Source organism: Myodes glareolus, chromosome 13 (genome assembly GCF_982192425.1).
Source record: "Myodes glareolus chromosome 13, mMyoGla1.1, whole genome shotgun sequence".
In the NCBI taxonomy this organism is placed as follows: domain Eukaryota; kingdom Metazoa; phylum Chordata; class Mammalia; order Rodentia; family Cricetidae; genus Myodes; species Myodes glareolus.
The window spans coordinates 28,068,546-28,096,280 of NC_142038.1; the positions used below are offsets into that span (position 1 = coordinate 28,068,546).

At 39.8% G+C, this 27,735-nt stretch overlaps 2 protein-coding genes and 1 pseudogene across 4 annotated transcripts in view; all 3 read right to left on the bottom strand.

Moving 5' to 3' along the window:
• Window positions 1–27,612, bottom strand: part of LOC125390187 (interferon-inducible GTPase 1-like) — a 153,734-nt pseudogene extending 126,122 nt beyond the window's left edge. The window contains exon 1 of the transcript XR_015734698.1: window positions 27,536–27,612. The product of XR_015734698.1 is annotated as an interferon-inducible GTPase 1-like (transcript). The remainder of the gene's footprint in view (window positions 1–27,535) is intronic.
• On the bottom strand, window positions 885–27,637 carry LOC125390186 (interferon-inducible GTPase 1-like). Of its 2 annotated transcripts, none has more exons than XM_048419051.3 (2): window positions 27,536–27,637; window positions 885–2,968 (listed from the first exon to the last, which is right to left on the bottom strand). In XM_048419051.3, exon 2 carries the CDS (start codon window positions 2,946–2,948, stop codon window positions 1,656–1,658), a length of 1,293 nt encoding a protein of 430 aa, XP_048275008.1. In that variant the 5' UTR covers window positions 2,949–2,968; window positions 27,536–27,637; the 3' UTR covers window positions 885–1,655. The 2 variants fall into 2 exon arrangements, with proteins under 2 accessions (XP_048275008.1, XP_085555956.1); XM_085699830.2 differs by lacking the exon at window positions 27,536–27,637 and adding an exon at window positions 7,155–7,244.
• On the bottom strand, window positions 18,248–27,651 carry LOC125390188 (interferon-inducible GTPase 1-like). The gene is made up of 2 exons (XM_048419054.3): window positions 27,536–27,651; window positions 18,248–24,482 (listed from the first exon to the last, which is right to left on the bottom strand). Exon 2 carries the CDS (start codon window positions 24,456–24,458, stop codon window positions 23,217–23,219), a length of 1,242 nt encoding a protein of 413 aa, XP_048275011.3. The 5' UTR covers window positions 24,459–24,482; window positions 27,536–27,651; the 3' UTR covers window positions 18,248–23,216.
• Window positions 27,652–27,735: the final 84 nt, after the last annotated feature.

Consider the following 27,735-nt stretch of genomic DNA (forward strand, 5'->3'; position numbering starts at 1 on the left):
GTAGCCAATGGTCTTAACAACTGATCCATATCTCTAGCCCTGGTAAGTTGTGGAACCTTTAGTATGTGGGATCTAGTGAAGGTGCTGATATATTTGTGTGTATGACACTGTCCCTTCTATTGCTTTTCTTCCTGTCTGTGGGGTGAAGTTGACCACCACTGTAATCCAGCACCATCAAGAGAGACCTAAGCCAGATCTGACCAACTATGTCATGGAAACTCTGAATCTATAAGCTGATATAAGCCTTTCCTTGAGAGTTTAATTATGCCACTTATTTGTGATAAGGAAAAGTAAATTTTTTGCTAAGGGACACTCAATCGTTATTTCTATTAAACTTGAAAATATTCTGAGTTTTTTCCTTTGGAAATGAGTATCTTAGGTTCAATACTTACACTACACTCCTACTATGTGAAATGAATTTATTAATAACAAACTACATAGGATGATATTGGGGGAAGAGATTTGAGGAGGTTCTAATGGCTACCGGAGGTCATGAGGACCATACAACGACAGGAGAGATGCTTTCACAGAAAGAGCAAGAACAGGTGACTCATGCAGTAAGGTAAGTCCTGTGTGGACACGAGGGTGGTTGATCTCAAGGACCTGACTGGTGGTACCTGGATCTTAGATGCCCAGTGCACAGCAGTATGAGAGCCAGGTCTACAGGAGATTATTGCAGTCTGAACTGTCAGATCAGTGCCTTCTTCTGTGTCTCTTCCAGACGTTTAACTCAGTTACTGTTTATCACATTTTGTTTTGAGGAAAACAAAGTGTTAGGTCAAGGAACAGGATCTGAGATTATCATCAAAAAAAAGTAACACTGCCAACAAACAACATGAGTGTATCATGTGTATACCAGGAATGTCAAGTACCAACAGCAGACACTCTTTGTAATCAGCAATTTATTAAGTATTATTTTATGGCATCATATATGAATCAAAGTAGTTCTTCACCATCATTGTCAAGATAAGAAATGACAGACAGAGGAAACTCAGGGTTCTCTGCTGGTTCTGGCAAGGAATTATAGATATTCTTTACTGTCTCTAGAAGGATTCTGATGAGGATTTTTAGGAATTGATAGGTTATTAAGAAACTTGTGCTTGTTGGCTATAGTTCCTTTTGACTTTGGTCCTAAGGTCTTCCTGTTGATAGAATCTATAAGCCATGGGTAGTCACTCTTTTAACTCAGACTTAATGAGGGTAGAATTAACTTTTAGGTGAATGTGCATGAGTGTATGCGTGTGTGTGTGTGTGTGTGTGTGTGTGTGTGTGTGTGCATGTGTGTTGTGACACACAATGAGAACAACAGAGCAAGGTGCATAAAAAGTAAGAAATGTTTGTGCACAGGTTCCAGAGAGGTTAATGTTGCAACAGAAAATCATTGTAAGGAAGTACAGAAGTGACACAGAGCTCATCCTCCCTCCCCCTCTCTCCTCCTCTCTCTCTTTCTGTGTGTGTGTTCAAGTTTGTGTGTGTAGTTGAAAGACTTGAAAGAAGGTGTAGGTGAACATATAGAGTTGAAGACAGATTGGGCGTTGTCAGGTTCTAACATATTAATGCACATGACCCTATTCTTATGTTTTGCCTTGTGGTAGTGGATTGGCTAGAAAAGATGTTGGAGGGGATAATTTATTCTAATGCCTCTCTGGCATTAATCATTTCATGTTGTCATGATCAGTAGCTGTGGGTGAGTTGAATTTGAGTGATTCTTTTGAATATGCCTCTTTAAGGAGAACTTTGGCATCTTCAGTCACCGTGTCAAGGAAAAGAAATTGAAAGTAAAAGATTTTCCCAAAGTAAAGACCTGTAGCAAGGAGCCCACCACTAACTGAGAGAAAAATTTCCAAACATTTGAAAAGTTTTTCTCCTAATGTTTCATTTTCCTTATTTGTCAACAATGAATGAGATTTAAGTTTTTCTTTCAGTTTTTCGACAGGCACTTGGCAATCCTTAGCAATTAATTCCAGGGATTTGTCATCCACTCCAAAGAGGGCTCGGTAGTGGTTTAAAATCTCTTCTAGCTTCTTTACTTCACTGTTGCTGATGCACTTCAGTGCAGGATAAGCAGTCAAAACACCTTCCTTGAGGGCTTCCAACCAGAGAAGCTGCTTTGAAGTGTTGTACTTTGTTTGAATGGCTGCGTCTGTAATATTGGGCAAGGAAAGCATAAAATTGTGGCGCTTTTGAGCAGGAAGATCCTTTATCAGGATGTCCACTAGGCTTGGAAAATCATAGTCAGATAAATTGTGGTTAGAGATTAAGAAAATCTGTGGTTCATCAATTTTATTTTCACGAAAGGTATCCAGATAGGAGTTTCGGATTCGCTGCAGGATCTTTTCTCTGTCAAAAGTACGTGGTTTGTATTTCTTTTCATTATCGATATCAAAGTCCACCTTGGTTCTCACAAAGTAGTAATTCTTTTCCATTAATGTGATTACTTTGGCAAGATCTATTTCATGTTTTGTAAAACGTGTGGCAGAAGCAATAATGAAGAAGTCATACTTTTGGAATTCTACTTTCTTCAGATAATCTTTGGGTGGAAATTTCAGAGTTCCAACACCAGGAAGATCCCATATTTTCAAATTTTTAATTTTTGGGTGTTTGTATGATGTTATCTTCATAGTTGTCTCTACCACCCCAACTTCAGCTGCATCTCCCTCATCAGGTCCCACCTCCCTCAGCGCATTGATAAAGCTGGACTTTCCTGCTCCAGACTCTCCGGTCACAGCAATGTTTATGGGGACATTATCAATATTTTTTAATGCATCTCTGATTATAGAGTTTGCCCCCTGAATATTTCCTTGTTTCAGATGTAGCTCAATCGAATGGATGGTTTCCAGAGGAATGATTTGGTTTTCTGCCTTGATATTCTTAAAATTTTTGGTGAAGCTGGAAACCAAATCTCCATTGTCTTCCTTCTCAGATGCATCAGAGATTACCTGACCCATGACTTGGTTGGAAAAGGGCCCTGAAAGGAGGAAGGAGAGTAAGTTACAATAACCTGAAGACACCTCCATGCTTGGCACTGTGTTCTCTATGCTGTAGCCTTAGTTACGTCCTGATAGTGATTAATTCCATATTATTTTGTGCTGCCCATTTTTTGACAACAAGATACAAACTGGAGTCCTTTTGTTGGAGAAAACCTCCTTTGAAGAATTGCCCCCATCAGTTGGACTGGGGACAGCAGGTCTATTGGACATTTTCTTGACTGAGACTGATGTTTGAGGTCCCAGCCACAAGGGGAGGTGCCATCCCTGAGTTGTAAGATAAAGCAAATGATCCAAATGTGGGATCAAGCCAGTAAACAGCATTCTCCCACTGTTCCTGCCTCTGCTCCTGTCTGAGTTTCTGCTCAGATGTCCCTCAGTGATAGACTGTGATCAGAGTGTATAAGTCAAAAACAAATAAACAAAAACACAACCTCTTTTCTCCCCCAAATGCTTTTCATCATTCTGTCCATCACAGCAATAAAACGCAAACCAGAACAGACACCTACTAGCTCTTAACTAAACCCTTAATTATGAAAAAATAAAATTTAAGTAAAGTAGGGGAAATAATATAAAAATCTACATAATTTCTTTAGCCAGTATTAATGATTATCAAACCACAAACAACTGTGTTTCATCTACCCTGACTGTAGTATTCTGTAATAAACACAAGGTGTCTTCTCCGACTTTGCACACTTTCTTCAGTATGTGCTTTCACATGACTGACAACTTAATAAACCTGTGGCTGGTTTCTCAAACTGAAAAACAATTAAAAATGAAGAATAATTGACACCAGTGTTTAAAGTTAGAGTGCCAAATCTCTAACAATCACATAAATCTTTGTTTTATTTTTATGATCAAAAGATGTCAAAAATCCAGCTATTGCATTTGGTTGAAATAATTTTTAATTTGCCTAGATTTACTTTTCTTCTGTCTTTTTCTTGATTTGGGGATCATTTTGCAATAATATAAACCTTTTTAACACTTAAAGTCCACGTTAACATCAATTTTCTCAATACAATATTTCAGAGTCCTCAAGTCATCATTTAGAATCACTGTTTTCTTTTAAACCCTTTGATGTTATGAAAGCAATCTGACTGTAGAATGGAGATTTCCACTTGCTCTCATTTAAACCCTTAGTTATGGAAACATTAAAACTTAAGTACAGGAAAATAATATATATTTATGTGTCCTTTAGTCATTGTTAAAAAACCATCAGAACACTAACAATTGTGTTTCTTCTAACATGACTCGAGTATTCTATACGAAATCCAGGATTTTTCTCCATCTGTGCACACTTCCCTCAGTGCGTGCCTCAAATTTTTGGAACTACAAACATCTAGTTTCTCAAATTAAAAACTAAGTAGTAATGAATGTTAATTGACACCAGTGTTTAATTTATGATAAACATCTTTAAAGATCTCATAAATATTTCTCTGTTTTATTTTTATTTCAAAAAGATGTCAGTAAGTCAAGCTATTGTACTTGATTGAAATAATTCTTAATTTGCCTAGATTTACATTCCTTCTGTCTTTTTCATTTCTTGGAACTCACTTTATGAGGAATATAAACTTGAAATAATATAGAACTTCTTTTCCCTTAAAGTCCATGTTCAAATCCATTCCTTCCACGCACTGTTTCAGTGTCCTCAAGTCATCATGTAGAGTCACTGCTTTCCTCTAAACCTTTTATTTTATGGAAAGCCCTGGAGATGTAGGCCAGCTGATGGAGAGCTTTCCCAGCCTTATGAGGCCTTGGTTTCAATTCCAGCACCTCATCAGATGTAGATGCATGTGTATCCCTGTAATTTAGTTACTCAGGGATTTGAGGTAAGAGGGTCAGCACTTTCAGGTCATCCTAGGTACGTCGTGAGTTACAGGCTATGCTTTGCTACTTGAGTCCATGTCTTAAAAGAATAAATATCACATCCAGAAATATGGCTCAGCAGGTAAATACACTTGTTACCAGGCCTAAGGACCTGTGTTACAAGGAAAGGAGTCGCTTCTTTGTCCCAGCCACCTGGCTAGCTTAGCCCTGAAATAACCACACAGAAATTGTATTACTTAAATCACCGCTTGGCCCATTAGCTCAAGCCTCTTATTAGCTAACTCTCAACATCTTGATTTAACCCATTTTTATTAATCTATATATCGCCATGTGACAGTGGCTTACCAGCAAAGATTCAGTGTGTCTGACTCTGGTGGTGGCTCATTAGTGTCTCTTCCCTACTGTGCCGCTCTTCCTCCCAGCATTCAGTTCTTTCTTCCTTGCCTACCTAAATTCTGCCCTACCAACTAGGCCAAGGCACTTTCTTTATTCATTAACCAATGAAAGCAAACACAAACAGAAGGACCTCCTACACCAGACCTGAATTGGATTATTGGGCATTTAAATTAATCAGATCAACTCAGATCTCATATTTATGCCATTTATTCTCCACAAACCTGCCTGCAAGACCTCCCATGGCAGCACAATGGACCTCACCATCAGTTAAGGAGACAGCAAATCCCCACTGTCTCCCTGGAGCTTCCCTTGTCTGTCTCACCGCTATCAAATCAGTTCTCAGACTTAATTTCTATTTTCAAATCCAATCACAACTGATCATTCCTCCTACATTATCTGCTTCATGACCTCCTCAATTTCAGCTTTGATTATGTCATCCACATTACTATATTTCCTGTTACTGTAACAACATGGATGATCAAACAACCAGAGTTTTCCTATTGGCACTGAAATCATGTCATGTTGAGTCAATTCTAAAAGGGACTACAAGCATTCCCATTTCCTTTTCCCTCAGGGAAAGTTCATTAAGGTGTACAGCAAACATGCTACATACAACATACCTTTGAAATTTATTGTTACCCTTCTGCGGCCATTACTGTCTAAATCTCAGCCACCATGTTATCTCTGACTGTCTTCTACTCTCAGGACTTTGCACTTAGTGACTGCTACCTTGCCATGTTGCTCTTCACCAGTTATTAACTGGATTACCTTTCTATAGGTTCTGCTTCAATTAGGCAGAATTGTGATTTGTATTCACATTGGGATGTAAACATGCACCTACCTCTATCCTCTGCCATCCTTTCCTTATGCTTCTGCCTCTCCACAGCACTTGCTACATGCGATGTGATGTCTAGGTTTATTTGCTGTTACTCTCTCACAGTACAATGAACCTCGGGCAGCAGAATGTGCTTTTATTCCCCTCCTCACTTCTTTGTCACCAACACACAGGTGTATGGTTAATCATCAGGAAATGAATGAGGAATATGAGGAAAACATTTTTTGTTTCTTGTGGACATTTGTGTCTGCTGGGTAGTTCTAAGTAGCCAGTAGGATATTCAAGTATTTAGTACATTCATAAACAGTGAGGGCTAAGAGTCGGGGGAGACCACAAAAATGCTCTAATACAAAACAGAGATGTCCTTAGACTCATACTGTGCCTTGGTCCTGCACAAGCACTTACAAACTTGCACCAGCAATCCCTGTCTAATCTTAAGGACTAATTGGGGCTGCTGTTCAAGAAACCAGAGCTGTAAAACTTTGTTCAAACTGACTGCAAACACAATCCAGAAAAGGGTGGGTAAAGAGAATGTCCTCAAAAGGAAACCAGAGATGCTAAGCATAGTTAATCAAACACAAGGAACAAGATTGCTATGACACCACAAGCATTACAAAAGGAAACCTGCCTAAATGACAGCTGTCGCCTCACCCTGACACAGCTACAGCAGGAACAGCATGTGGAGAGACCTCTTCTCTGGAGGCCAGAGGCCTTGGGAGGTAAGCAATTAAATAGTTGACCCTTAATTAGGAAGCAAGATGAGATGGAGATACAACAACCTCAAGCACATTGCAGAGACAGTCCATCACTTGAAACATCCAATTCTAGCCATGTTAGAGAGAAGAATAAGGAACATGAAAACCTATGTCCAGATCATTTCCTTTAGGTCCACCTCAACTTGGAGTATAGAACCTATACTTCTGTATGTTTCAGTCTCTAAGACCATCCATTGTGCAGTCCTGTCCATCTTCCACCAAAGCACCCCAGCTGTCAATCAGAGGATCCTCGCTCTCAAAATATGTTCCTAAATGTCTTGTTCCCTATCAGCTCTTTCGAGAAGAGAGATGGTGAGGGTTAGAAGTTAGATCTGAATGCTTCTATCCCCTTACCAGAAAATCCTGAGTCCAGTGTATGTGCTCACTCTAGCTCAGCTGCGGGAACCGCCGTCCAGTGTGCTCCTGGTTCTTTATATAAAACCCACCCCGCCTTCCTATGCAGGACTTATATCAACTTCTAGTTTCTGTCCTCCCTCTCGGAGTGATTTGGGGAATCATGAAGGCGCATGGATCTAGTTGCTTTTCAGAATCACTTGCATTTGCAGGAAGAGGAAAGTGCAGGAAGTATCTTCAGCAGCTGTCCTCACTCTATCAGCATTCACTTCTTGGCAGCAAAAGCCTGACAGTTCTAAAATAACAACGTGGAGCAGTGCTTGGAAAGAGAGAGTGTAAACAGAGAAGCAGCTTACTAGTTAGGCTGGACAGCTACCCTTGAAAGACAGGATTCATGATCCCTGACTCCACAAATGCAACCTGAACTAAAGTCACACAGCACATTGTCTGAGGTCCTGTGCAGATGCCAATTTTAGTCTCACCCAAGCTACAACCCACTTGTCCCTCTCTGACTATAACCTTACTTCTTCATAAGTTTAGATTCACATTCCATAATTCTTGTCATAGTCAACTCCCCTCTCAATAATGGGATTAAGGCTGGCTTGGGCTTGACAGGTCTCACACATGCTGTCACAACCATGGCCATTTTGTTTATGGGGCTTCCCTGTAGTGCCCAAAGGATATTGTTTTCTTGAAGTCATCCACCAGTTGTGGCTCTTACAGTATTTTCACTCTTTTTTTTTTATGTGACTCTTTTAATTTTTTTTTTTTTTAGTAAATTTTATTAAATTATAAAAGTTTCCATTTCCACCCCCCTCCCAACACCCTCCCCCTCCCCCTCCTCCTCCCTCTTCGTCCCCCAGGGCAGTCAGGGTTTCCTGCCCTGTGGGAAGTTCCAGTTCCTTCCCCCTCCCTCCAGGTCCAGGAAGGTGAGTGTCCAAACAGACTGGATCCCCAAAATCCATTATATGTAGAGGAAACAGGTCCCAGTGTCATAGTCAATGGCTTTTCAGAAAGACTTCGGGTCAGCCACAGTCAGAGAATCCGGCCAAATTCGGAGAGTCTGGTTAGATCACGTCCTCTTTCAGTCCCAGTCCAACTGGCCTTGGTAAACTCTCATCAGATCCGTTCCCTTGTATCAGTGGGTGATAGCATCCCTCGCAGTACTGATTTCGTTTTTCATGTTCTTCCTCCTTCTGCTCCTCATTTGGACCTCGGGGGGCTCAGTCCGGTGCTGCAATATGGGTCACCGACTGTATCGCCGTCCTTCGTCAGATGCAGGATCTATGGTGATGAGCAAAATATACATCAGTATGGACATGGGCCACGGCCGATTCAGGCACCCACTCCTCTGTCCAGAGAGCAATCTGGGGGATCTCTCCTTGGACCTGGGATCCCATATATAATCAAGTCTCCTGTAAACCCTAAAATGGGTCCCTTAGTTGAAATATAATCTTCCCTGATCCCATATTCATCCTTCCTCCCTCCCCCCCCATCCCAGGCCACCAAGCTTTCCCCTTTCTTCCCCTACTCCCTTCTCTCTAACCTTCTCCCCTTCCATCGACCCTCCCTCCCCCCCATGCACCCGAGGTTACCTGGGACTCTTGTCTATTTCCTACCTCCTGGTGGATAGCTAAATAATCTTCATCAGGTTCATCTTCTTATTTAGCTTCTCTAGGATCACGAATAATAGGCTCAAAGACCTTTAATTATGGTTAGAATCCACTTATGAGTGAATACATACTGTGTTCCTCTTTTTGGGTCTGGCTTACCTCACTCAGTAAAGCGTTTTCTATTTCCATCCATTTGCATGCAAAATTCAAGATGTCATTGTTTTTTACCGCTGAGTAAAACTCTAATGTGTATATATTCCACACCTTTTTTAACCATTCTTCTATTGAGGGGCACCTAGGCTGTTTCCAGGTTCTGGCTATTACAAATAGTGCTGCTATGAACATAGTAGAACAAATGCTTTTGTAGTATGATCGGGAATCTTTAGGGTATATTCCCAAGAGTGGAATTGCTGGGTCCTGAGGGAGGTTGACTCCCAGTTTCCTGAGAAACCGCCACACTGATTTCCACAGTGGCTGCACGAGTTTGCATTCCCACCAACAATGGATGAGTGTTCCCCTCACCCCACATCCTCTCCAGCATAGGATATCATTGGTGTTTTTGACTTTAGCTATTCTGACAGGTGTAAGATGGTATCTCAAAGTGGTTTTGATTTGCATTTCCCTGATCGCTAAGGAGGTTGAGCATGACCTTAAGTGTCTTCTGGCCATTCGAAGTTCATCTGTTGTGAATTCTCTGTTAAGTTCAGTACCCCATTTTTTAATTGGGTTAATTAGAGTTTTAGTGCCTAGTTTCTTGAGTTCTTTGTATATTTTGGAGATCAGACCTTTGTCTGATGAGGGGTTGGTGAAGATCTTCTCCCAGTCAGAAGGCAGCCTTTTTGTCCTACTGACAGTGTCCTTTGCTTTACAGAAGCTTCCCAGTTTCAGTAGATCCCATTTATTCATTGTTTCTCTTATTGTCTGTGCTGCTGGGGTCCTGCTTAGGAAGAGGCCTCCTGTGCCTAAATCTTGTAGACTACTTCCCACTTTCTCTTCTATCAGGTTCAAAGTGGACGGATTAATGTTGATGTCTTTAATCCATTTGGACTTGATTTTTGTGCATGGTGATAGATATGGATCTACTTTCATTTTTTTACAGGTTGACATCCAGTTATGCCAGCACCATTTGTTAAAGATGCTTTCCTTCTTCCATTGTATACCTTTAGCTCCCTTGTCGAAAATTAGGTGTTCATAAGTTTGTGGGTTAATATCTGGGTCTTCTATTCGATTCCATAGGTCGACTTCTCTGTTCTTATGCCAATACCAAGCTGTTTTCAATACTGTAGCTCTATAATAGAGTTTGAAGTCAGGGATGGTAATGCCTCCAGAAGTTCTTTTATTATATAAGATTGTTTTGGCTATCCTGGGTTTTTTGTTTTGCCATATAAACTTGATTATTGTTCTCTCAAGGTCTGTGAAGAAGTTTGATGGGATTTTGATGGGGATTGCATTGAATCTATAGATTGCTTTTGGTAGAATTGCCATTTTTACTATGTTGATTCTCCCAATCCAAGAGCAGGGGAGGTCTTTCCATTTTCTGGTATCCTCCTCAATTTCTTTCTTCAAAGACTTAAAGTTTTTGTCAAATAGGTCTTTCACTTCCTTGGTTAGAGTAACCCCAAGATATTTTATGCTATTTGTGGCTATCATGAAAGGTGATGCTTCTCTGATTTCCCTCTCTGCTTCTTTATCCTTTGTGTATAGGAGGGCCACTGATTTTTTGGAGTTGATCTTGTATCCTGCCACGTTACTAAAGGTGTTTATCAGCTGTAGGAGTTCTTTGGTAGAGTTTTTGGGGTCACTTATGTAAACTATCATATCGTCAGCAAATAACGAAAGTTTAACTTCATCCTTTCCAATTCGAATCCCCTTGATCTCCTTATGTTGTCTTATTGCTATTGCTAGAACTTCAAGCACTATATTGAAGAGGTATGGAGAGAGTGGACAGCCTTGTCGCGTTCCTGATTTTAGTGGAAAGGCTTTGAGTTTCTCTCCATTCAGTTTGATGTTAGCTGTCGGCTTGCTGTATATTGCTTTTATTATATTTAGGTATGATCCTTGTATCCCCAGTCTCTCCAACACCTTTATCATAAATGGGTGTTGAATTTTGTCAAATGCTTTTTCAGCATCTAGTGAGATGATCATATGGTTTTTTTCTTTCAGTTTATTTATATGATGGATTACATTGATAGATTTGCGTATGTTGAACCAGCCCTGCATCTCTGGAATGAAGCCGACTTGATCATAATGGATAATTTTTCTAATGTGCTCTTGGATTCGGTTTGCCAGTATTTTATTGAGAATTTTTGCGTCGATGTTCATGAGTGAGATTGGCCTGTAATTCTCTTTCTTGGTTGTGTCTTTGTGTGGTTTTGGTATTAGGGTAACTGTAGCTTCATAAAAGGAGTTAGGCAATGACTCTTCTGTTTCTATATTGTGGAATACGTTAAGGAGTATAGGTATTAGCTCTTCCTGGAAGTTCTGGTAGAATTCTGCATTGAAACCATCTGGTCCTGGGCTTTTTTTGGTAGGGAGATTTTTGATAACAGCTTCTAATTCTTCGCGACTAACAGGTCTATTTAGATTGTTCACCTGTTCTTGGTTCAACTTTGGTATATGGTACTTATCTAAAAAAATGTCCATTTCTTTTACATTTTCCAACTTTGTGGCATATAAACTTTCATAGTAAGATCTAATGATTCTCTGAATTTCCTCTGTGTCTGTGGTTATGTCCCCCTTTTCATTTCTGATCTTATTAATTTGCATGTTCTCTCTCTGCCGTTTGATTAACTTGGCTAGGGGTTTGTCAATCTTGTTGATTTTCTCCAAGAACCAGCTTTTTGATTCATTGATTCTTTGGATTGTTTTCTCTGTTTCTATTTTGTTGATTTCAGCCCTCAGTTTGATTATTTCCAGTCTTCTAGACCTCCTGGGTGAATCAGCTTCTTTTTTTTTCTAGATCTTTCAATTGTGCTGTTAATTCTCCAATGTGTGCTTTCTCCGCTTTCTTTAATTGGGCACTTAGTGCTATGAACTTTCCTCTTAGCACTGCTTTCATAGTGTCCCATAGGTTTGAGTATGTTGTGTCTTTGTTTTCATTAAATTCAAGGAAGAGTTTAATTTCTTTCTTTATTTCTTCCTTGACCCAGGGGTGATTTAGTAGTTGACTGTTCAGTTTCCATGAGTTTGTTGGCTTCCTGGGGGGAGCATTGTTGTTGAATTCTAATTTTAGTCCATGGTGATCTGACAAGACACAGGTAGTTACTAATATTTTTTTGTATCTGTGGAAGTTTACTTTGTTACCGAGTATGTGGTCAATTTTCGAGAAGGTTCCATGAGCTGCAGAGAAAAAGGTATATTCTTTCCTATTTGGGTGGAGTGTTCTATAGATGTCTGTTAAGTCCATTTGATTCAATACCTCCAATAGGTCTCTCAATTCTCTGTTTGGTTTCTGTCTGATTGACCTGTCCATTGGTGAGAGAGGAGTGTTGAAGTCTCCTACTATTAGTGTGTGTGGTTTGATGACCGCCTTGAGTTCTAGAAGAGTTTATTTTACATATGTGGGTGCCTTTATATTAGGAGCATAGATATTCAGGATTGAGACTTCCTCCTGATGAATTGTTCCAGTTATGAGTATGAAATGTCCATCTCCATTTCTTCTGATTGATTTTAGTTTGAAGTCGATTTTGTTAGATATTAGAATGGCCACACTTGCTTGTTTCTTAGGTCCGTTTGCTTGGAAAACCTTTTCCCAACCCTTTACTCTGAGTAGGTGTCTGTCTTTGTGGTTGAGGTGTGTTTCTTGTAAACAGCAGAATGTTGGATCCTGTTTTCGTATCCAATCTCTGAGTCTGTGCCTCTTTATAGGTGAATTGAGTCCATTGATATTAAGTGATATTAATGACCAGTGGTTGTTGACTCCGGTCATTTTTTTTTTTTGTTAGGTAGTAGAGTATATGTGTTTTTCTTCTTTAATTTGTGCTTGTGAATGGTCGCTAGATGTTCGAGTTATTGTAGGCCGTGTTGGGAATGTTGGATTCCTTCGGTAGTGATTTTCCTTCTAATATTCTCTGTAAGGCTGGATTAGTAGCTACGTATTGTTTAAATTTGTTTTTATCCTGGAATATTTTGTTTTCTCCGTTGATAGTGAACAGTAGCTTGGCAGGGTATATTAGTCTGGGTTTGCATCCATGGTCTCTTAGTTTCTGCAGTACCTCTATCCAGGATCTTCTGGCTTTCATGGTTTCCATAGAGAAATCCGGTGTAAGCCTGATAGGTTTACCTTTATAAGTTACTTGACCTTTTTCCTTTGCAGCTCTTAAAATTTTTTCTTTAATATTTATGTTTTGTGTTTTGATTATTATATGACGCGGGGATGTTTTTTTCTGATCCAATCTATTCGGTGTTCTGTATGCTTCTTGAACCTTCATAGGAATATCGTTCTTTAGGTTGGGAAAGTTTTCTTCTATAATTTTGTTGAATATATTTTCTGGGCCTTTGATCTGCAGTTCTTCTCCTTCTTCAATCCCTATTATTCTTAGATTTGGTTTTTTTATTGTGTCCCAGATTTCCTGAATGTTTTGTGAAGAGAATTTGTTGGATTTGCCGTTTTCTCTGACCAGAGCATTTATTTTCTCTATGGTATCTTCAGAATCTGAGATTCGTTCTTCTATCTCTTGTATTCTATTGGTTATGCTTGATTCTGTAGTCTCCGCTCGTTTACCTAGGTTTTCCATATCCAGCCGGTTCTCGTTTTGTGTTTTCTTCATTGCCTCCATTTCAGTTTTCAATTCTTGGACTGTTTCCTTTACTTGTTTGATTGTTTTTTCTTGGTTTCTCAGGGTATCACTCACGGATTTACTTATTTCTTCAAACTTTTTGTTATATTTCTCATCCATTTCTATACTCATTTCTTCAAACTTTTTGTTATACTTCTCGACCAGTTCCTTAAGGGAGTTATTCATATCCTGTTTAAGGGACTCTATTGCTTTCATAATGGCACTTTTTTCCACTTCATCTGGGTTAGAGTGCTCAAATCCTTCTGTTGTAGGGTCGTTGGGATCTGATATTTTCATGTTGTTTGTCAGATTGTTGGAGGAGGTCTTGCCTTGGCGTCTGCCCATCTCTTCGATCCAATGCTCTCTATTGGAACTTCTGGTATCGGGTCAGGTTCCCTTGTTGGGCAGGGAGTTCACTGACAGAATGCCTACCTTTCCCCAGGCAGGGTATTGAAGCACAGGCACTCCCTCTTTCCGGGATGCCCCTACAGAGCAGGCCCAGTGTGCAAGGCAGCTGAACTGGGGAAATTTTATGGCCTCAGTGGGAGGGGAGAAATATAGAAATTTGTACCTGGATGGAAGCTGGGATGGCAGGCGGGAGAGCCTAGCAGTGTGGACACAGCACTGCAGGCTGACCTGGGAGTCTATGGGGTCGGGGAAAGTCCTAGCTCCTCCTCGCTGGGCCCCTGCCGCGGGCCCGAATCAACTCACCACTCCGAAGGCCCTCTGGATGGAAGCTGGGATGGCTGGCGGGAAGCTAGCAGGGTGGAGCAGGTAGAGCAGGCTGACCTGGGGGTCTATGGGGTCGGGGAAAGTCCTAGCTCCCCCTCCCCGGGCCCCTGCCGTGGCCCGAATCAACTCACCACTCGGAAGGCCCTCTGGATGGAAGCTGGGATGGCTGGCAGGAAGCTAGCAGGGTGGAGCCAGCAGGGCAGGCTGACCTGGGAGTCTATGGGGTCGGGGAAAGTCCTAGCTTCCCCTCGCCGGGGCCCCTGCCGTGGCCCGAATCAACTCACCACTCGGGAAGGCCCTCTGGATGGAAGCTGGGATGGCTGGCAGGAAGCTAGCAGGGTGGAGCCAGCAGGGCAGGCTGACCTGGGTGTCTATGGGGTTGGGGAAAGTCCTAGCTCCCCCTCGCCGGGGCCCCTGCCGTGGCCCGAATCAACTCACCACTCGGAAGGCCCTCTGGATGGAAGCTGGGATGGCTGGCGGGAAGCTAGCAGGGTGGAGCCAGCAGGGCAGGCTGACCTGGGTGTCTATGGGGTCGGGGAAAGTCCTAGCTCCCCCTCGCCGGGGCCCCTGCCGTGGCCCGAATCCAGTATTTTCACTCTTTCATCGACAATCATTCCTGTGCCATTTGAAGTAGAAATAAGTGTATTCTATTTATGTCTGAACATTTACCAATATCTTATTCTACGCATGCTGGGCCAACTGTGGATATCTGTATTGTTTATGATCTACTGCAAATGAGAGCTTCCATGATAAGGGTTAAGCAATACCTTAACCTGTGAGTATTATGGAAAATCATTAGGAGCTGGTTTAATGTTATGTCCTTTATTAGAATAACATTAGTACGTTATCACCAGGGTGTACACCAGTATAGACTTAGGTTATTGTCCAGATATGGTTCAAAGTATGGTCATTATCCTGTGCAGTAATATTAAATTCAATCAAAGAGGAACTGGTTACTATCACAACATTATTGTCACTGTTTTATTGGTGGTTGTATCTTATATGGCCAGTCAGTATTATAGCTCACAGATCTCACACCTGTATATGATTATGTTTTATTTTATCTTCTGCTAGTGTGACAAAACCACTATGCAAAATAACCAGTAGGCATAGAGCTTCTGGCTCAGCATCAGCTTGATTTCTCCATATTGTATAACTGACGAACGTGGTGTTTTCATGAATGGGATCTTACCATCAACTTCTGTAAGGTAACCAAGAGTACTGATCATGGCCTCTAAGGATTGGGGTCACCACTGGCCAAAAAGTCCAAAAAATTCTAAGTAATTCCTGGGTTTGGCCTTTTTTATTTGTTACCCTGTGGTGTCTATCAGGGACATTGTTGCCATACTAGAGGGTAATTCCATCTTCATTTTAGTGTGTATGTACATATATTAAGGACGTCCCTACATTAGTAGTTTACACACAACACTTTGAAAATCCCTGAGTGTTATTTATCCCTCCTACTTTCACTCCCCTCCCGTATTCTCACCTCCCAGTTCAATTTAACCCTTCTTTGTCCATAATTCTCATTTAAATCCTATCTTCCCTTGCTTATAAGTACAGCTCCGTGGCACCATAGTAATTTCAAAACCTCCGTGGATATTTCCAATGGAATATACATATCTTAAGGGTGGAAGCTAAGATCTACAGACGAGAGGGATTAAATGATGCTGTCTCTGTGGGCCCTGTCACCTCACTCAGAATGTTTTTTTTCCATCCCCCTCCATTTCTCCACGAATTTCAGTTTTTACTTTGTTAGCAGATGAGTAATGCTCCATTATGGAAAGTTGCACATTTTTCTCATCCATCCATCAGTTGATGGGCATCTAGGTTGTTCCCATTTCTTGGGCATTGTGATCAGAGCATGTGTGACGGATAAGCAATAGCTCAACATTAGGAGATGAAGTCATTTGGGAATATAGCCATGTGTAGTACAGCTGGATCATGGAGTAAATCTGTGTTCCCTTTTTGTGGAGCTTCCACACATTACCTTAGTCACTTTCCCAGTGTGCCCTCCCACCAGAGGGGACTGAGTATTCTACTTCCCACCTCCAAAACCCATTTATTGCCATTTGTGCTTTTGTTTCTAGGCACTCTGACTGGGGTGAGGTCACATTTCAAAGTTGTTTTAATATGTGTTTCCCTGGTGGACACGAATGTTGAAAACTAAAAATATATTTCTTAGCGTTTGCAAGTCATCTTCTGAGAACATTCTGTTTAGTTTATGCTCCACATTTTATAGGGTTGCTTATTTTTGATGTTTAATATTCATTTACAGATTATACTTTCTAATCCCTTGTCCAGTACAAAGCTGGTTAAAGTTTTTTTCATTCTGTAAGGTGCCTCATCACTCAAGTGATGGTGTCTTTTAAAAATGTTTTGACACAGTGTCTTCCTTTGTATGCCATGTGGATGTAGAGTCCCTGTAGGATTATGTAGTCCAGACTGACTTTGAGGTCCTGGTGATTCTCCTCCTGACTGTGGCATCAGAGCTGTGGATCCTGTGTGTGTGTATGTGTGTGTGTGTTTGTGTGTGTGTGTGTGCGTACATGCACGTGAGTGTGCGCACACGCTTGTGCACATCCATCTCAGAACCTCCTTCTTGAGTTTTTTTTTAAATTTTATTTAATCAGTGCAGTTCCTGTATGGTTATTTTGGTTCTGTGCAGCCAAGAAACAAATTAAGGGCCTCCTTCCTACATACATATATTTATTTTGATAATTGTTGGCATTGACAGCAAACCATGGATAATTAAAGTATATTTTTTTGATAAAAATTATAGCATACTACTAGTCTAAAATACATTTGAAGAAATTTTAAGTATCCAAAGTAAATCACCTGTTATTTCTCTTTTAAACAGATAAGTTAGATAACTTTCAGTAATGAACCAAAAGTCATTAGTGAGTCATCTCAATTAAATTATAGTTGGAGCTTTGTCTCTCCCATTATTTGGTGATTTTATTTAGATTTATTTCATATATGTATCTATTTTAAGAAGTTTCTACTGTAGTAACTTACTCCATGACCCTTCAAAGGTGTTAGCTGTACCTCCCTATATTATTTCCCTTAACTTCTCTTCACTCTCTTTTTCCATTTAATCTTCCCATCCAGTCTTACCTTATTTCTAATGATATATTCTTCTTCCCCATACATGGGAGAGTCTTCATTCCCTCTTCATTCTTTACTCTCTGTATCTAACCTCTGTAGTTATGTGAATAGTAGCATGCCTATTGAAGGCTTCAAAGCTCCAATGCTAGAAATAAGTTGTATACAATCAGTAAAGAAAGGTATGCTGCATGCTACTAAATGAGAAAGGTAAACACCATCCCTGCTACAGACCCTTCATCTACAATGGTGACCTACATGCAAGATATGTTGGTGCAATATAGTGATGCAAATGCTGTGGGGGTAACAAACCATTATCTGATTGAACTTAAGCCCACTCTATGAGATGGAATGCATCCCTGATACTACTCAGGTAGCCAGGAATCCAAGACTAGATAGGCCATGATCCTAGAGTAAAACAAAATATTATTGTTCTGTTAAAGAAATGCAATAACTCCTGTACCAAACTTTTTCTTTTGAACCACCAATCATGACAGACTTATTAATTTTGAATGCTTGCCTTATCTTAGCTCTTATTTTAATTTGTTTCTATTTATCTACATTCTGCCTTGGGACTTTTTACCTTTCTTTCATTCTGTATCTTTTACTATCACTGCTCATAGGGTTTGGCTGATGCTACCTAACTTCTGCCCCTGGGCATGTCCATTTCTTTCTCCATCATTCACTCTTCCTTCTTCTCCCATTCTTCTCAAGCCTAGTTTTCCCTTTCAATTTATTCTCTCTGCCCACCAGGCCCACCTGTTCCTCTTTCAGCCTTACCTATTGGCTGTTCTCCTCTTTATTAGACCAATTAAGCACCTTAGGTAGGCACGGTAAAACAAATTCAACAATCTTACATAGTCATGCAAATGCAGCATAAACACCTTTATACAATTAAAGTCATATTCTGTAGCATAAACAAATATAACACATCTTTGTTAAAGTAATATTCCACAACAGACTCCTAACTGTATTCTGCTATCCTCATAGATCAGTATTTAACTCAGTCATCCGTGGAGAATCTTTCTCCTGCAAGAATTGATAATTAATATAGAAATTCACAACTGGGCAATGTGCAAAGAGTGACAGACCTTGGAACATTTAATCTTAAATGGGATTGCTTCATCAGATCCCTCCCCTCATGACTTAAACAGAAGAGGAGGCAGAAAGATAATAAGAGCAAGAGGGATGGATGGCACCAAGAAAACCATGTGTTCCAGGCACAGCAAGAACTATGGACATATGAAATTGCAAATATTGTATGCTATGAATACAGTTGGTTAATTAATAAAGAAACTTCTTTGAACCTATAGCAGGGCAGAACTTAGCTAGGTGGGGAAAAGTAAACTGAATGCTGGAGGAAGAAGGCAGAGTCAGAGAGAATCCAAGGAGCTGGCGCCGGAGACAGATGAGTTGAAATTTGCTAGTAGGCCATGATCTCATGGGGATGCACAGATTAATGGAGATGGTTTAAATTAAGATGTAAGAGTTAGCCAATAAGAATCTAGAGCTAATGGGTCAAGCAGTGATTTAAATAATATAGTTTCTGTGTGATTATTTCGGCGCTAAGTAGCTGGGAACCAAGAAGCAGCCTTCCTTCCAACATGTGTCTATTGAGGACCACAGTCAAACTTAATATTCTATGTTTTGTTATAAATTATTATTTTTCTTTTTTGTACTTTTTAAAAATTATTTATTCATTTATTTATTTTTAATTTTTTTATTTATAAAAGTTTATTAATTTAAAAATGTTTCCATTTCTGCCCCTCCTCCCAACACCCTCCCACTCCCCCTACTCCCTCTCCTCCTCTCTCTCCATCCCTAAGAGCAGTCAGGGTTTCCTGCCCTGTGGGAAGTTCAAGTTCCTACCCCCTCCCTCCAGGTTCAGGAAGGTGAGCATCCAAACAGACTGGAACCCAAAAATCCAGTATATCCTTCTTGAGTTTTTGAGCATTGTGTTCTCCAAATTGCATCCTATTGTGTGTGGGCATAGACATATTTAGGGGTCTCCGTGGAAAATTGGGATAATGGCCAAGTACTGGGAAGATAAGCTATAACCTTTGTAGATATTTATCAGCTGTCAAAACTGAGGTCTCATTGTTCAAAGATGATCCACACTACTCCTGAAGGAATCCAAAGCTTCTTGTCTCCTGTGGAAATAAAACTCTGAAGCATTTTTGATTTCCATTTGACGAATATGTTTTTGACTTAATTTTTAAAGTTAAGATAATCCTAAAGTATATAGGTTGGTTTGATTTATCAGTCCTGTTCATAATCCCATATCTCCTAACAGCTCTCTTTTGTCCATCACCATTCAAAAACTTCAACACAATACTATACAGACTCCTTGCATATTTCCCATCTAATGTGGATTTTTTCTCTTACTTTTATTGTCTCTTTAAAAACTTCATTATTTTTAATTAATTTCTTTCTGTGGCTATCCAAAAAAATTTTCTTTCTAAAGTGTACGTACATTGTAGAACACACTGGAACCTGTTTACAGTTTTTTCTGTCTGAACCTCTTTTACTGTATCATTTAGCATTTTTTGACCTCATGAGCCTTTAAACTGCTAAGTGATGTGGATCCTTTCCAAGCTTTGGTGGCTGACTCTGTCTGCTCTTGGGTTGTGAAAGCCAAGACTAAAGCTTATGGCCTGGTTGGAAGTTCCTAAGGACAAACTATATTCACACCACAACTCTGGAATGACAGAGATAAGTGTTATTTACTTAGATTTTTGTTTTTACTTTGTAGGCAGAGGCTGCTTATTCGTTTCTCAGATGCCCAGACTCAAAATAATCACACAGAAACCATATTAATTACAACACTGCTTGACCAGTGACTTAGACATGTTCCTGGCTAATTCTTTTATATTTAATTAACCCATTTCTAAAAATCTATGTATCACCACAAGGTTGTGGTTTACTGGTAGGCATCTTTCTCCTTAGGCAGCTACATGACATCTCTTTGACTCTGCATACTTTCTTCTCTATCTCTGCTTGATTTCTGCCTTGCTGTCTTCTGCCCTTCTGTGGGTCAAAGCAGCACTATTCATTAACCAATGGCAACAAAACACATTCATAGCATACAGAGGGGAATCCCACCTCATCTCTCCTTTTCTGTCTAAATAAAAAGGAAGGTTTCAACTTTAACATAGCAAAATTAAACATAAAAAATAGGTATCAAGCAAGAATTACAGTTACAATATTTATATCTATTTTATTTTTATCATAACTAAGTAAAACTATAATTATAACTATCTATTCTTCAACTACATCAAAGACAACCAAAGGTTTCATTATTATCTAAGTTAACAGAAAGTGCATTTTCAAAGATTTCCAAAACTCTAGAATTGACAAAGATATCTCATGGCCTGGACAGTCACCCAAAGTTCTTCTATAACATTGGGTCATCCATCTTCATCGTATATGCCCAGAGTATCCAGTAGACTTTTCCTTGAAGCAGGAAATTTCAAAGACTGTTTTGCCTCTATTGACAGTTTGTCATTCACTTTCTTCTGTATCTGGCACAATGTCTGTCAGACTCTTTTATGAAGCATGAACCCTGAAGGACTGTCTCATCTTTAGGCTAGTTTAGCAGTTATTTTTGTGAGTCCTGCATGTCCAGTTCGTACAGCATACCATCTATGAGTCCAGGAAAGAGAGTTTCTTGCCCAAATGGCTACCCTTGTTACACTGAAGGGTAAATTCCATAAATTGAAGGCAAATTCCATAAGGAGCTTCTCTCTGAAGTAATTGGTGCTGCCAGAAGCAGACATGTCTTACTGTTGAGAAGAACTTAAGTTCTTAAAACATTTTAAATATCATATTCTGCATATCTTAGAAAGATTTCAACTATACCTATCCATCTGAAATATAAATCTCTACATCTAGACAACCCAACTAAAATGACTACATGTTTGACTATTACAAATGATTATTAATCTGTTTTTCTTAAGTACACATTACATTTTGAAATAAAATTCACAAACACAATACCTTAAACAAGAGCAGAAATATAATATAACAAAATTGACCTAAAAGTTTGTATCAATAAACAAAGATCTAAAAAAATTCAAAGTATTCATCTCTATAGCATATCCCCCTTTAAATGCAAACAAACATTTATAAAGGATATTTGGGAATTTGGGTATAGTTCTCTTAAAATTGTTTCTTTCTTTCTGTTGAGCAATGTAATTTTGGGGTCTGTTGAGACCTTTCAGAGGGTCTTTGTTCATTAAACCACATTACTTCAGAAGGAATCCACAGGTTCTCATCTTCTGTGGAAAGAAAAGCAAAGCCTCTTTTTCAAAGCAACATATCCTTAGACCCAAATTTTGAAGTCAAGATACCTTTAAAATATATATATTGGTTTAGCTTAACAGCCCCCAGAATCAAATATTTCTCTGTGCTAAGCTCATTCACAGTCAAAAAATTCAAATAAAACACAGTAATATACATAATCTAGACTTTTGGTGTATATTTCATCTTCACGTGGCTCATTTTTCTTACTCTTACTTTTTCTTCAAGTTTAATATTCATTTTATTATTATTACTCCTTTAAAATAAGACTGCCTGTACTTTTGTATATTATAACTGTCTATATACTTTTTCCTCTCTCTCTCCCAGCCTATGTACTTTTATGCAACACTGTGACCCATTTAGAGGCCCTTTTTTTTAAAAAAAAAATCTGAATGTTTCTTTATTAAGTGTGTATCTGCAAGTATTTTTTTTTGAGCAGACCACACATTTTTAAAAAATATTAAGCAGGCATGACTAGAACCAACTCTGCAGCCCTGCCTGCAGACTCCACCCATTCTAACATGGCAGAGGCATATTCACTGCATCTACATCACCATTAAGCAATTTGTAACATGCTGCTCACATACCCTATTTATGTGCTCCATCTCCAGAAAGAGCCAGAGTTGTTTTGCAGCACAAACCAGTAAGCCCTCTCCTAAGGAAACTGAGCAGCCATCGCTGAGAAGCTGAGTCAGGAAGACCTCTCCTAAAGGAGCCGCTGTGCCCTTGCTTGCCACAAGCAAACAGAGCCCATCGGGGGGGAAAAAAAAAGTGTGACTACCAAGACGCTGCACTAAACTCTGTTCTTTTGTGTTTGGAATTTCTTATTAAACTCTGTCAAATTTTATGTGGATGTAGTTGTCCACATTGGGCTCATCTCACAATTTATATCTCACAACAGTAGTTTGTAAGACTTTTGATTTTTTTACTTTCTGAATTTCATTTTTTTTATATTTAAAATGTGTTTCTCTGTATGGTATGCATGTTCACATGTGTCTAGGCAGATCTGTCTTATGTTAGGCCTTATCTTCAAATGCTTTCTGTCGTTTCCCAAGGCAGAGTCTGACAGTTGAACCCAGAGCTTGCAGACTTACATGATCTAGCTGGCCAGCTTTCTCCATGGTTCCACTGTTTCTGCATTCTGAGTTTGGAGTACAAGGAGGCTGTCACACCCACTCAACATTTATACCAGTTCTGTAAATTGATCTCTGCTCCTTCTATCTGCATGGCACGGGAAGTGCTTTATGCAATATGTGCGCATGCATGAATGCACGCATGCATTCATACATGTGTGTGTGTGTGCTTATGCATGTGTATCCAAGTGTGCATATGGAGTTGAAAGACAAGGGGGAAGGTAGACTGGTGAAGTTGGAGCTGTCAGGTTCTGACATATTAACACAAAGGACTCTTACCCTTAGTTTGTCCCATAGTGGCAGAGGATTGGCTAGTATAAAAAAAAGATATCATAAAGGTAATTTATCCAGTGACTTCCTGGCATTAACCATTTGACCTTGTCATGGTCAGTTGAATTTGAACTATATTTTTGAATATGTCTCTCTAAGGAGAACTTTGGCATCTTCAGTCACTGTGTCAAGGAAAAGAAATTGTAAGTAAAAGGTTTTTCTAAAGTAAAGACCTGTAGCAAGGAGTCCACCATTAGCTGAGGCAAATTTCTCCAAATATTTTAAAAACAATTCTCCTAATGTTTCTTCTTCCTTAGTTTCTAACAAATAAGGTGATTTAATGATTTTTCTCAATTGTTCAACAGGCATTTGAGAATCCTTAGCCATGAATTCCACAGATTCATCATCCACTCCAAAGAGGACTCGATAGTGGTTTAATTTCTCCTTCAGCTTCTCCACATCATCCCTGATTATGCCCACTGCAGGAACAGTAGCCAAAATTCCAGCCTTGAAGGCTTCCATCCAAATATACTGCTGCATAGACTTGTGCTTTCTGTCAATGGCTGCCTCTGTGATATTAGGCAAGGAAAGCATTAAATTGTGGCGCTTTTGAGCAGCAAGATCCTTTATCAGGGTGTCCATCAGGACTGGAAAATCATAGTCAGATAAATGTCTTTTCGAAATCAAGAAAATGTGTGGAGCATCCATGCTATTCTGACTGAAGGTGTTCACACAGTAGCTTCTGATCTGCTGCAGGGTCTTTTCTCTGTCAAAGGTGCGTGGTTTGGATTCCTTTTCATTTTGTAAATCTATGTCGACCTTGGTTCTTACAAAGTAGTAATTCTTTTTCATGAATATGATTGCTTTGGCAAGATCTAGTTCAAGTTTTGTAAATCGTGTGGCAGAAACAATAATAAAGAAATCATACTCTTGGATTTGGACTTTCTCCAGATAATCTTTTGGTGGAAAGTTCACAGTTCCAATGCCAGGCAGGTCCCATAAAGTCAAACTTTTAATTTTGGGGTGTTTGTATGGAGTCCTCATCATGGTTGTTTCGGTTACCCCTTCTTCAGCTGCACCTTGGTCTTCAGGTTCCACCCCCCTCAGGGCATTGATGAAGCTGGACTTCCCTGCTCCAGACTCTCCAGTCACAGCAATGTTTATTGGGGCCTTATCAATATTTTTTAAAGCATTAATTATTACAGAGTTTGCTCCTTGAATGTTTCCTTTTTTCAGATGAAGTTCTATTAAACGAATGGTCTCCTGAGAAATGATTTTGTTTTCTGCCTTAATCTTCATAAAATATTTAGTTGCGCTGGACACCAAATCTCCGTTGTCTTCATTTTTAGATGTATCAGAGAATAACTGACCCATGATTCTGATAAAAAAAAGTAATCACTGAAAAAAGGAAGAGAGAGTAAGTTGCAAAAGATCAAAGGTGACTTTGTCCTTAGCACTGTGTTTTTTCACTGTGCTGCAGTCATACTTATGTTCTGATACTGACTCTTTCCCATACATTTTCTGCTGATAATTTGTTTTTTTGTCAAGAAGATACCAGATATAGTCTTATTGGAGGAGAAAATTCATTTGAGGAATTTCCCCTGTTGGAATGAACTCAGAGTATGCCTGTGAAACATTTTCTTGATTGAGGATTGATATGAGAGATCCCAGCCTAATCTGGGTAGTACCATCCTTGGGCTGGTAGTCCTTGGTAATATAAGGAAGTAGTGTCTAACTATGGGGAACCAGTCACCAAACAGCATTCTCTCATTGTTCTTGCTTTTATTCCTGTAAAGTTTCTACCTTGAATTGCCTCAGCAATAGAGTGTGAGCAGAAAGGGTAAACCTAAAAAAAAATCATTTCTTTTTTCAAAAACCATTTGGTCATAGTGTGTATAAAAGCAGTAGGAAGGAAATTAGAATAAATTTCTTCTAGTTTTCAATTAAACCCTTAATTATGGAGATATTAAAACTTAAGTAAAGTAAGGGCCAATTATATAAAAAACAGCATGAGTCCTTTAGTCAGCAACAAGAACAACATAAACAAATGCAACTGTATTGCATTTAACCTGACTGCAGTGTTGTATATCAAATCCATGATATTTTCACCATCTTTGCACACTTCTTTCAGTGTGTGCTTCAGATGAATAGAAATTAAATCAATACACATCTAGTTTTTCACACTGAAAATGAATAATAATGAATTATAATTGACATCAATATTTATTCAATGTGAAATCTCAAATGGACAAGAAAACCTAATTCGTCTGTTTTATCTATTTTTCAAAATATGTCAGTAAGCCCAACTACTGTATTTGGTTGAAATAATTTTTAATTTTTCTAGATTTACTTTCCTTCTGTCTTTTCCATGAACTGGAATTCATCTCTATGAAGAATATAAACTTGTAATCATATAAAACTTCTTACTCTTACTGTTAAAATCCTTTTCTTCAGTACCATATTTCAGAGTCATCAAGTCAGCACTTATCTAACTGTGTGCTGGAGATGTAGATCAGCTGGTAGTGAGCTTTCCCAGCATTACTAAGGCCTTGGGTTCAATCCCCAGCACCTCATCAAATGCAGGCGCCTGTGGATCCCTGTAGTTCTGCTACACATGGAGTAGACGTAAAAGGTTGAGTACTTTCAGGGGATTCTTGATACACAGTGAGTTAGAGGCTAGCCTGGGCTACTTGAGACTCTGTCTCAAGAAAATGAATATCAAGTTCATCATGATGGCTCAGCAGGTAAATACACTTTCTGCCAGATTCAAGGACTTGAGTTTGATTGTTGGGTATTTAGGTAGCTCAGATCTCATATTTCTGCTCCTTTATTCTCCACAAGCCTGCCTGAAAGACCTCTTATAGCAGCACAAGGACCTCACCACTAGTTAAGGAGACAACAAATCCCCATTGCCACCCTGGAGCCTCCTCTGTCTGTCTCACCTCTACCAAATCAGTTCATAGACTTAATCTCTATTTCCAAATCCAAACACAATTGATAACTCTTCCTGCATTATCTTCTTCAAGACCTCCTCGGTACCAGCTGTGAGAATGTCATGGGCATTGCTATGTTTCCTGTGATTGTTCTTGCAACAACATGGATGATCCTACAGCCAGACACTGAAGTCATATCATGTCAAGTCAATCCTGAAATGTACCATAAGAATCCCAATTTCACTCAGGCTACACATTAGGTATAGAGTGCACATGCTACATACAACATATCTTTGAATATAATTATTACACTTCTGGGATATCTGGTGTCTGAATTCCAGACACCCTGGTATCTCAGTCTGTCTTCTCATTTCAGGACTGTGTGCTTTGTCACTGCTTCCTTTCCTTATTGCTCTTCCCTGGTAGGCACATGGCTAGTAACTTAATGACCTTTCTGTAGGTTCTGCTTTGATTAGGCAGGCTTAACATTTACCCCCATATTGAGATATAAAAGGGTACCTGCCTGCATCTTTCACCACCCTTTCACTATGTTTCTGTCTCTCCACAGCACTCGCTGCCACACAATGTGTATTCATCTGGGATCATTTGCAGACATCCTCCCACAGTACAGTGCACCTCAGAGAGCAGTCTGATTGCAGGCACAGGACAGGAAGAGGTGAGTAAAGAGAATGTCCTAAAAGGGCAGCTCAACCCGATTACAGAAACACCATAGCCAGATTTACTGTTGAAGGGGACAGTCACCCACAGGACACAGACAAAATGTCCCTGAAGCACACAAGCTTTTCTCATCTTTCAGGTTTTCCCCTCTCATTCTCTCCATTCCTGGATTTGTAGTTCAGATACCAACGACAGTCGTCTGCAAGGTCTTTCTACTGAGTATGAACTGAGGGAACGAGAAGGCTGTGACAGAGCAATCATTACAACAGGAAGCCTGCCTAAATGACAGCTGTCGCCACATCCTGCAAAGCTCATGTTCCTCACAGGTGGAGAGAAGGTCTTAGCACCCCTGCTTTACAATAAAGAAGACCACAGTCTACAAGATTCTTCAGGCACAGATTTCCACAGCCAGCTACATCAAAAGCAGTGTGCAGAGAGATCTCTTCTCCACAGACCAAGGGCCTTGGAATGTAAGGAATTTAATAGTTGAGCCTGAACTAGGAAACAAGATGAATGTGACATACAACAACCTCATGCACACTGTAGAGATATTCTGCCACCGGAAGCAGCTATTTACAGCCATGTCAGACAAGCCAAAACAGTTGAAAATGTTTTTTTTATCAAAATCAATATCCATATCATTTCCTTTGGGTTTACCTCAACTTAAAGAATTGGCTAAGACCATCCATGAGGCAGTCCTGTCCACCTTCCACCAGAGCATCCCAGCTTTAAACTGAGGATCACCACTATCAGGACATGTTCCTAAATGCCTTGTTACCTCTCAGCTCTTAAAAGAAGAGAGAAGGTGAGGGTTAGATTTGAATGCCCCTGTCCACTTACCAGAGAATCCCGAGTCCACTGTGTGCGCTCACTGTAGTTCAGCTGCAGGAACCACCCTCTACTGTAGTCCAGTCTTGTCACATGAAACCTACTCCTCTTTCCTCTGCAGGACTTATAGACCTTCTAAGTTCTGCCCCTCCCCTCTCAGTGTGTTTTGACCAGTCACAGAGGAGCAAGGATCAGTTGCTTTTAGGAATCAC

What these genes read in the sequence shown, in the direction of transcription:
- LOC125390186 (XM_048419051.3), bottom strand. Translation starts at nt 2,948, where the DNA reads ATGGGTCAGGTAATCTCTGATGCATCTGAGAAGGAAGACAATGGAGAT.
- LOC125390188 (XM_048419054.3), bottom strand. Translation starts at nt 24,458, where the DNA reads ATGGGTCAGTTATTCTCTGATACATCTAAAAATGAAGACAACGGAGAT.